This window comes from Haliotis rufescens, unplaced genomic scaffold, assembly GCF_023055435.1.
Source record: "Haliotis rufescens isolate VD_foot unplaced genomic scaffold, xgHalRufe1.0.p SCAF_6, whole genome shotgun sequence".
NCBI classification, from domain to species: domain Eukaryota; kingdom Metazoa; phylum Mollusca; class Gastropoda; order Lepetellida; family Haliotidae; genus Haliotis; species Haliotis rufescens.
Window position 1 is genome coordinate 45,197,929 of NW_025964334.1, and position 11,472 is coordinate 45,209,400.

The following is an 11,472-nucleotide window of genomic DNA, read 5'->3' on the forward strand; positions in this document are numbered from 1 at the left end:
TAAAACATTTAACATCACATAGGACAAGTACCCCAAATTATATGTCTATAGCGAACTTGGGCGATCTTTTGTAATAAATGTTGTTGAGATCAGGATGGTTTCTTTTTGGGCAAAACACTTATCCGAAAAAACATCAAAAATGTCTTTACTCATTTACAGGCTATTGCATAATGATTACCTATGTGAAAGACGCAAACACAAATGGATAACCTCTGTAAAATGTGAATTCCTGAATTTAGAAAATTATTTAAATATGAAAGTAAGTATTTGGCGATACTTATTAAAATTTAGAACCTACAATCACAATTTCCCGAAGATGGAAAAACATACCTTTAACTGAAAGAAAATGTCCATTTTGTTAATCATTTGATATAGGTAATGATTGACACTATTCATTTATCTGTCCTCTATTTCAAAATGAGCGAAACAGCTTATTAGAATTTATTTTAACATTTCAACAATTATGTACAAATTGAAATTGCTTTTTAATAGTAAAAGACTAGGGACAATTAGAAAATTATCCAAATTATGTAAAATTATAATGCTGCTGAACCCTGTCCTGTATCTTTGTTTACTGAAACCACTGCTTGGTAAATCTGTTGATATATATTTACATTTAGTACTAACTACTAAATGACTTTATCGCGCGTATCCAAACCATTGGCTAATTTCGTCCGTAACCCAATCACCCCTCGTAACTCAATCACCCCCGGGTCACCACTCTGCACCGTGCCCGGGGAATAATCCCGCGCAAGCATCATCCCGCCTTTTGTTACAGTCCATCATTCGCGCACAGTCCCTCTTCAAATACACACGCGTTTCACTGTATCTAATCGCTTTCACTTTGTACGTTTCCTTTGTACCCAGTCGCGACCGTTTCGCCGATTACGCTTTGAATAACATCTATTTTTACACTTGTGGAATACCGACTCACCACCTCGACCATCCGTGATGTCTCCCAAGAGAAGATCAGCCGTCAACCACAAGCTGGTGAGGGGAGCCAAGCAGGCCAGGACAACCAGAAGACAAACCCCGGGAGTACACATTATGCAGGAGGCAACAGCTGATGGTGAGTCTGCCAATTACGGAAATATCGAAGGTGGCAACACAATTAACGTGCAATAGGCGCAGCTCGTAAATGCCGTGCAGTCTGCCAACTCGGCTACCCAGGTAAACGAGGAACTGGAAAAAATACTCCAGTTGCTGGAACATTCAGCGCCCGGCCCGGTTAGCGCAAACAGGTAAGGCTTGGTTTTAGTTCTCCCGCCATTTCGCCCAACATAGGGAGAATCCCCGATGCTCACAACGAGGCCGACGGTGACGCGGCATGGCCAGCCAATCAGAACGCAGGATAAGGGGATTCCCTATCCTTCCGTGCGGATGGAATAGACGCACACGTCAAACAACAGGTGAGGGAAAAAATCTGGCGTGGCGAGTTTGTCGACCTCGGCACAATCCTACCAAACACCGAGGGAATTCACGAAGACGGTACGATTACCATGGCGTATGACTCCTCAGGTAAGATAATTTTTAAACCAATAAAGCAGCAACCAAAGCGCCTGTCCCTGACAAGCTGGACTTCAGCTTTCCACATTTTCATGTATATCTATGTTAGTAGGCACTCCGAGGTCCGCACAACCCAGGGGTTGCTGTCCTACATGGAAACCATAAGAACGGCGGCACTTCGATTCGGGGGGGATGCCTGGTCAACCTACGACCAACAATTCCGACACAGAATGTCAAGGGACCCCTCACGACGCTGGGACAACATCGACGGGGAGTTGTGGCTGAAGTACATGGTCACACAGCCGGTACGACAACCAGAATCAGGCGGACGGGGCGCAATGACACGCGTACAGGGGGACATAGCCAGTCAGGTATGCTGGGATTTCAATAAATTTGGCTGTAGCAGGGTCAACTGTAAGTACACTCACAAATGCGGTAAGTGTGGCAAACATTCCCACAGCTCTAGGACCTGCTTTCGAGGGAATGGGGTCCAACCGACCCCATACAAGCCCAATCAGTCTTTCCCTAACAGAAAACCAGCCGTCAAGGCAGGTAAATTCAATGGCCCCTTCCCCCGTGGATCTTAATGAAATGGCACCCTGGTTACGCCAATATGCTAGGGTCAATTACAGAGATGCAAATTATTTATGGGTAGGTTTTAGCTTTGGTTTTAAGCTCGAGTTCCAGGGAAGCCGCACGGGTCGCCTGGCACGAAACTTGCGATCAGCCACGCACCAAGACACGGCAGGCTACGTGAAACAAAAACTACAAAAAGAAGTCGACATTGGCAGGATGGCGGGCCCCTTCAAGGACACCCCCCTAGACAACCTCCGAGTATCCCCAATAGGCCTGGTGCCCAAGAAGCAGCCAGGCTATGGTCAGCATCTGGGTAAGCATGTGGAGGAATTCCGTCTAATTCACCATCTATCCTATCCCAGGGGTAAATCTATAAACGACTTCATAGACACAGAGGCCTGCTCCGTTGTGTACTCCAGATTTGATGAAGCTACGCATATGGTTCAACAACTGGGAAAGGGAGCACTACTAGCAAAATTCGACATTCAGTCGGCCTTTAGAATTATACCAGTCCACCCATCCGATTTCGAGCTGCTAGGCATCAGATTCGAAGGTGAGTTCTATTTCGATAAATGCTTACCATTTGGCTGCTCCATACCTTGCGCCATATTTGAAACATTTAGTACCTTCTTGCAATGGTGCATGCAATCACATCTTCCAACGTGTCAGATCATGCATTACCTGGATGACTTCCTTACGGGGGGCACAGCAGGCACCAGCCACTGCTCAGACAACCTCAACGGATGCGTGAATACACTAGAACAGCTTGGGGTCACTATTGCGAATGACAAGACGGTGGGCCCCACGACCAAACTGACATTCTTAGGGCTGGAAATCGACACCAATGCAATGCAGATCAGAATCCCAGAGTCCAAGATCAAGAAGGCGACAAGGGAAATCCAAGACATTCTGTCAACAGGTAACATCAAGGTCACAAAAAGGGCCCTTCAGTCCCTCATAGGCAAGCTTAACTTTATGTGCAGGGCTATACCAATGGCAAGGGCATTCAGCTGAAGGCTAATCGATCTGCTTAGCAAAGGTAAGCAACTTTCACCACATTACCAGCTGGGTCAAGGAAGACCTACAAATGTGGTTAACATTTCTTATGAGTTATAAAGGCATTTCTGTGTTTCAGGACCAACTATGGGTAGACAGCGATTTCCTCCAGCTGTTTTCAGACGCAGCGGGTGGTGCCGGCTTTGGGGCCTACATGCAGGGCAAATGGTTTAACGGCGCATGGTCAACCCAGTGGGTGACGGATGGAACTACACGGGACTTGACGCTCCTGGAGCTGTTCCCCATCACACTGGCCATCCAACTTTGGGGCAAGCAACTCGCAAATAAAAAGGTCCTCTTTTACTGCAACAACCAAGCCGTCGTAGCAATAATCAACAAACAGTCTACCAAGGCCCCCAGAGTGATGAGCCTAATCCGTCGCCTAATCCTGCAGTGCCTCCGATATAATATTATGTTTAAGGCAAAGTATGTATGTTCCACTCCTAAAACTATTGCCGATGCCCTCTCGAGGTTTCAGCTCAAACGCTTCCGAGAGGCAGCACCAGCCGCGGACCAGAACCCCACACCTATCCCGTGCAACATATGGCTGATCTGAGGCAGGAAGCCGGCAGACTCCTACAACAATCTCTGTCTACAAAGGCATGGGCCACTTACCAAACAGGCATCAATGCCTTGCACCAGTTCCGGTCCACACACCAGCTACAAGAGGTGTGGCCAGTCCCGCTGGATCAGGTTGTAAACTTTATTGCTTATCTGTCAGTCACTCACCACTCCCCTAACACAGTCAAGACTTACATTGCAGCGCTGTCTTCACAGCACAAATTCCACGGGCTCACCGACTGTACAAACCCTGGTGGGCAAGATTTTAACAGGCTTACACAAATCAGCGGGCCGACCAAACACCAGAAAACCGATCACTGCAGATCTGCTGCAGGTAGTAACCAACAATCTGCCTCACGTATGCTCATCAGCATATGAAGCCAGGCTGTTCAAGGCAGTCTACTGCACAGCCTTCTTAGGTTTCTTTAGGGTTAGCGAGCTGGTCCAAACTGGACCCTCAAAAACAGGTTGCGCCATCCAGAATTTAAGCTTCTCGGGCAACCCCCAGCAGCTTTCAATCTACCACACGCAAAGTCTGATCAGTACAGGATGGGGACAACAGTTACAATGTCATTTATACCAGGTAATCCGCTATGTCCGGTAGTCGCCATCAAGCACTACCTGGAGGCGTGCCCCTCCGGCCCACAACATGCATTCGTTCATTTCGACCATTCCCCCGTTACAAGGTACCAATTCCAGGCACTCCTAAAAAAGGCCTTAGGCCTTAGCACACAGCAACATAAACACGGCTTGCTATTTTTCGCACTCCTTCCGCATTGGGGCAGCCACATCAGCAGCCATGAACGGGGTGCCGGTGTGACATTGAAAATGGACCCGCGAGAAGCTGTATCGGCGATTTTTGGTTGTATAGATCTATAGTTATGTCCAGTCAATCTTGAATATCGAGAGTATTCCCGTTTTAATAAAACATGAAACGCCCCAACCCTTCTCTCTACCGCACTCAAAAAAACATACATGTACGTAAAACAACTGATGCAAGCTTACAGATACGCAGTCAGAAACACCAAGATAAAAACACTAACAAAGATTTCATCGATTATAACATTAGATCTTTTTATTTACACTAGAAGTCATAATTCAACGGAGTCACTTTTCAACGCGAGGCTCGGGTCACTATTTAACGACTTGGTAAGCTGACAGGGTCACTTTTCAACTGTTGAAAATTGACCCTGGTCTGTTGAAAATTGAGACCGGGTATGTTTTCAACGTTGAATACTGACTCCCGGGTCACTTTTCAACGCGGGTCCATTTTCAATGTCTCACCGGAACACCTCATACAACAATACGGCAGGTGGAAATCAGATTGCTACAATGCTTACATACGCTTACCAACAAATTCAATGTTGCACAATTAATTCAAATAGTCTTTCATGGTACTTACTACACTTCTTATTGTTTACAGTTTGGATGGTGGGATCCAGCTACATGGCCAGGGCACGGCAGTACTTGCTCCTGAAGGGCACCAGTCCGAACCAACCGAGGATGCTATGGCTGGCACGAGGGGGGATGAGGTGGAAGGAGCTGGACACCATTCTAGATGCACAGGTCAAGGCGACACGGCGCAGCCCCAGAGCCCTCATCATTCAGCTGGGCTCCAACGACCTGTGCTCGGTCAAGGGCAGCAAATAATAATGCTGCTATCAAAATGTCTGAACCCTGTCCTGTATCTTTATTTACTGAAACCACTGCTTGGTAAATCTGTTGATATATATTGTAAATTTGTATGTATGTATCAATGCTGTACCTCTTATGCCGCTGATAGCGACCTGAGTGTAATAAAGTTCGGTTCAGTTCAGCTAGGCAGGGTAGCAATACGTGCTATCTTTTAAGGTCTGTTGGTATGATGCGGTCATAGGATCGGATCACAGACCTTCGGCTCTTCGGGCAGACGTTCTACCACTAGACCACGGAGGCGGTCTTCTTAAATGCATGGTGATTCGTTACATTAATTCGTGATACGTGGCATTACATGACAGGAAAACCCTGAGGTCACAATAGTCCTAAGTCCTGGGTAGATATATAAAATAATCTGTGTCTGTGAGTCCTTTTATTTTCTCCTAGATAATGCTGGAAAAAACAATTATGCTTCAAAGTAATTGTCTGCCACAAGAAAAACCATTGTTGCAAGATGATTATAACAAAAACATATGCAAGCCCATAGTTTTGTGTTAAAGACTTATCTGGTTTTGCAGATGTAGCTGAAATAATACACAATCTCCATACAAACTTACAGACCCCCCTGAAATATCAAATGGTCGTTCCCTAACAGTACGTATTCTGAGCTTAAATATATAGCATTGTGCATGAAATCAGTTGTATGGTTTCTTCCTAGGTTATCCCTTGCTAAAACAAGGACAGATATGAATAGCATCCATGTCGGTCTATATTACGAGTGGGTCGATCCCTGCAATATATACTAACGGGAAAAAGTGTGATTCAAATAAAGTTTTTAAAAAAATATTCTGAATTTAGGCATAAAATGCATCTTTCAATGCGTATTTATGGAGACAACCTCCTTGACTTTAAGGTCAAAGAAGAGACAATTTTATGGATAGCAATTTATTACTGTAACTGCGACGTTTCTGTATATGTCCTTATACCGTTGTCCATCAAGGCTGAAAAATGAACATGGTATATAATATATATGGTAGATGGAGGATTAACAGTAGCAACAATTTCATACATGAGAGAGATTAACATGAGTAGGTTAAGTTGGACCAAAAGGAGGATAATGCTGTAACAATGTGATGGACAGAGAACACGTGACGATGAAGCCAATAAACAGGAAGACAAATAGACAGGATAAACTTTAATGTTAATGCGTCTGTATCGGGATACTCACTAATGTGTTTTCTTTCTAATGTGAACAGTACATGATGAGTGTGTAGGTGCTCATAAACACTTTTGTTCAACCGTAAATACGATTACGCAATGCCACAGCTTGCTGAAAACCAACGTCTACTGCGTGAGTATGCTGCAAACAGGAATGGCACAAACGAAGCTGCCAGACATTTTAATGTTTATCGAAACACAATATCACCGTGGAGACGTTATCTATAGCAGGGCACCGCTCATGATTTGCCACGGGCCGGTCCTCCACGCGTGACTTCAAGTCAAAAGGACAACCATATTCGGTTGGTGCATCTACAGAATCGATACCAAACTGCCATTGACAAACGGCTTGGCATATTCCTATGTGGTAGAACTGTACGCAAGCGGCTGGGGGATCACAACACCCGGGCCCGTCTTCCAGCGGTTCACCCAATTTTGTTTCCATGTCACCGCCAGGCACGCCTAGCTTGGTGAAGACAGCATTTGACGTTCAGAAAACAAGACTGGGACAGTATACTGTTCACAGATGAGCCCAGTTTCATCTGTACAGCTAGGATAGTCGGGCAAGGGTCTACGGGCGTCCAGGGGAACTTTTTAGCCTTAGTTTGGGGATGGAGGTGTAATGGTAAATGGTGGCATCCCAACTCATGGCAGAACACAACTCATCATTGTAAATTGCAATTTGAATGATGTACGCTACCGGGACATCGTTCTTTATCATATTCTACCCTTTCTGCACAAACAGGGACGTTGCAGCAGGAAATGCCCGCCCACACGTTGTACGTGTTCTAACATACTTTTTGAGGCAGCATAACATTGCTGTACTGCAATGGCAAGCTGTTTCTCCAGACCTGTTCCCTATAGAACATGTCTTGGATGAGATGAACTATGACGCGTACGACAGGACCAGAAGCAGCTGGTGATGCTAGCTCAGTTTGTTTGATATTTGGAACAGCATCCAACCAGGCTGTTTTCAATCATCTTGTGTCATCAATGCCTCGCCTGTATCATTGTTAGTTTGTTGTTCTCAGCATTATTCCAGCTGTTTGACGGCGGTCTGTAATTAATCGAGTCAGGTCCAAACAATCCAGTGATTGACATACGATGAAATGCGTCAACCAAGTCAGCGATCCTGGCCACCCAATCCCGTTATTCGCTTCTCACGACAAGCATGGATTACTGAAGACCTATTCTACTCCGAGTCGTCTCGGGATACTCGCCTGTATCCACGGAAATGGTGGTCACACCCGATATTGACATTGTTAACTGAGTTGTTACACCACCCCTCCTTTAAGGCGTGTCGCTCTGTCTCCTGTTACCAGGTATGGTTTATTGTCAATAAATGTGTTATAAACATTGATCAGACGAATGACCAAATAGTATGTCTATATTTTCAATAGCATAATATTTAAACCACTTTATATGAAACATATTTACTTTTTTTCGCTAATACATGATTCCGCACGATGAAATTGACAATTGTTGATGGAATTCAATCAAATGTGACAAATTGATGGATGTAAGCAAACGTTATCTCTAGTTATGATAACGAAGGCCAAGTTCCCTAATCATTCAAATCGGTCAATGCTGTCAAGATAAAATGTGAAAAGTTCACGATACATGCTGAACTGACGAGACGAGAAGTGTAACACTAGTCTTGTTGATGAATTTATGTCAACTTCAACTTATAAACATGTCATAAATAATTTCAAGAAAGCTTCCATAAATAGCTTAATTTGTCAATATTCACGACAGAGACAACGTCAAACAATCATTGATAGATTTAAGACACTCTGACCTTGTTAAATAAATGTACCAGAAGAATACAGGACACATTCCACACCACGCTCCGTTGGTATGTGGACGCATGCCAGGCGACGCTAAAACACTTAAATATGTACACAGTTGAAGTCACACTCATATGTGTACACAGTTGAAGACACACACGTAAATATGTACACAGTTGAAATCACACACGTAAATATGTACACAGTTGAAGTCGCACACATATATGTACACAGTTGAAGTCACACACATTTATGTACACAGTTGAAGTCGCACACATTTATGTACACAGTTGAAGTCGCACACGTAAATATGTACACAGTTGAAGTCACACACATGTGTACACAGTTGAAGTCACACACGTATATGTACACAGTTAAAGTCACACACGTATATGTACACAGTTGAAGTCACACACGTAAATATGTACACAGTTGAAGTAACACATATATGTACACAGTTAAAGTCACACACGTATATGTACACAGTTGAAGTCACACACATTTATGTACACAGTTGAAGTCGCACACGTAAATATGTACACAGTTGAAGTCACACACATGTGTACACAGTTGAAGTCACACACGTATATGTACACAGTTAAAGTCACACACGTATATGTACACAGTTGAAGTCACACACGTAAATATGTACACAGTTGAAGTCACACACATATATGTACACAGTCGAAGTCACACAAGTAAATATGTACACTGTTCAAATCACACACATATATGTATATACACAGTTGAAGTCTCACACATATATGTACACAGCTGAAGTCACATACATTTATGTACACAGTTGAAGTCACACACGTAAATATGTACACAGTTGATGTAACACATATATGTACACAGTTGAAGTCACACACGTATATGTATACAGTTGAAGTCACACACATATATGTACACAGTTGAAGTCACACACGTAAATATGTACACAGTTGAAGTCACACACGTAAATATGTACACAGTTGAAGTCACACACATGTGTACACAGTTGAAGTCACACACGTATATGTACACAGTTGAAGTCACACACGTAAATATGTACACAGTTGAAGTCACACACTTAAATATGTACACAGTTGAAGTCACACACGTAAATATGTACACTGTTCAAATCACACACATATATGTACACAGTCGAAGTCACACACGTAAATATGTACACTGTTCAAATCACACACATATATGTACATACACAGTTGAAGTCACACACATATATGTACACAGTTGAAGTCACATACATTTATGTACACAGTTGAAGTCACACACGTAAATATGTACACAGTTGAAGTAACACATATATGTACACAGTTAAAGTCACACACGTATATGTACACAGTTGAAGTCACACACGTAAATATGTACACAGTTGAATTCACACACGTAAATATGTACACAGTTGAAGTCACACACATGTGTACACAGTTGAAGTCACACACGTATATGTACACAGTTGAAGTCACACACATATATGTACACAGTTGAAGTCACACACGTAAATATGTACACAGTTGAAGTCACACACGTAAATATGTACACAGTTGAAGTCACTCACATGTGTACACAGTTGAAGCCACATACATTTATGTACACAGTTGAAGTCACACACATATGTACACAGTTGAAGTCACACACATATATGTACACAGTTGAAGTCACAAACATTTATGTACACAGTTGAAGTCACACACATATATGTACACAGTTGAAGTCACACGTAAATATGTACACAGTTGAAGTCACACACATGTGTACACAGTTGAAGTCACACACATATATGTACACAGTTGAAGTCACACACGTAAATATGTACACAGTTGAAGTCACACACGTAAATATGTACACAGTTGAAGTCACACACATGTGTACACAGTTGAAGTCACATACATTTATGTACACAGTTGAAGTCACACACATATATGTACACAGTTGAAGTCACACACATATATGTACACAGTTGAAGTCACACACGTATATATGTACACAGTTGAAGTCATATTCATTTATGTACACAGTTGAAGTCACACATATTTGTACACAGTTGAAGTCACACACATATATGTACACAGTTGAAGTCACATACATTTATGTACACAGTTGAAGTCACACACTTATATGTACACAGTTGAAGTCACACATTTATGTACACAGTTGAAGTCACACACTTATATGTACACAGTTGAAGTCACACAAATATAGACATACAGCTGAAGAAAAAGTGACTTTAGATGTATATTTTATATATCATATAAATAATCAACAGAAGGTAATCGATTGTTCAGAATTGGCGCACATCATTCTCACTGACCAAGGTTCCGTATGGCACACTTGGAACAGTAGATTTTCAAAGTGAAGCTCATCTCTTCTCATCTTGTATGGTAACCATTTGAGTCCAAACCTGCCTGGCATCGTCGTCCCATGGAAGCTCTCAGATCCCGAATTATGGCCTGGAGAATGTTCACCCACTCTGCCTGCAGTGCTTAAGCCAACTGTCGGAGGTTCTGTGGTTGTTGCTGACGTGCTCGCAGTCGTTGATCCAGTGCATCCCTTGAATGTTCAATAGGGTCTAAGTCTGGAGATCAGGAGGGCCATAGCAGGACCTGGACGTTGCGATTTCTGAAAAAAGGCTGTTGTCACTCTTGCCCTGTGAGGTCGGGCGTTGTCTTGTTGGAAAATGGGGTTCGCTTGTTACAGAATTGAAGGACGTGTAGCCAAAGAATTTCATCCGTGTAACGTTATACCATTAAATTCCCAAGAACTTGCACCAAGTCTTTTTTACCAGTGTAGGAGAGGCTGCCCACATCATCCCACTACCACCATCAAATCTGTTCACTTCCTGTATGCAGTTTCGTGTATAACGTTCCCCGCGGCGCCTGTAACCACGGCGTCTACCATCCGCACAGCGAAGCGTGAAACGTGAATCGTCACTAAACCGAACTTGTCTCCATCGAAGTTGTGGCGATATCTGTGACCTTGAAACCACTGACATCGCAGCCGACGACGCAGGTCCGTCAAAAAGACGACGAATACCTTCAGCGTGTAAACGGTTACTCACTGTCTAGTCTGATCCTAAGCAATACTGATATTGCCGTAGTTTTAGAGAAGATAATTGAGATTCTTCCAC

At 43.3% G+C, this 11,472-nt stretch overlaps 1 protein-coding gene across 2 annotated transcripts; it reads left to right on the top strand.

Moving 5' to 3' along the window:
* The first annotated feature begins 963 nt into the window (after positions 1 to 963).
* LOC125374902 lies at positions 964 to 5,893 on the top strand. 2 transcript variants are annotated; one of them, XM_048386643.1, is made up of 3 exons: positions 964 to 1,069; positions 1,616 to 3,807; positions 5,123 to 5,893. In XM_048386643.1, exon 2 carries the CDS (start codon positions 1,990 to 1,992, stop codon positions 3,094 to 3,096), a length of 1,107 nt encoding a protein of 368 aa, XP_048242600.1. In that variant the 5' UTR covers positions 964 to 1,069; positions 1,616 to 1,989; the 3' UTR covers positions 3,097 to 3,807; positions 5,123 to 5,893. The 2 variants fall into 2 exon arrangements, with proteins under 2 accessions (XP_048242600.1, XP_048242599.1); XM_048386642.1 differs by having other exon boundaries at positions 964 to 3,807.
* Positions 5,894 to 11,472: the final 5,579 nt, after the last annotated feature.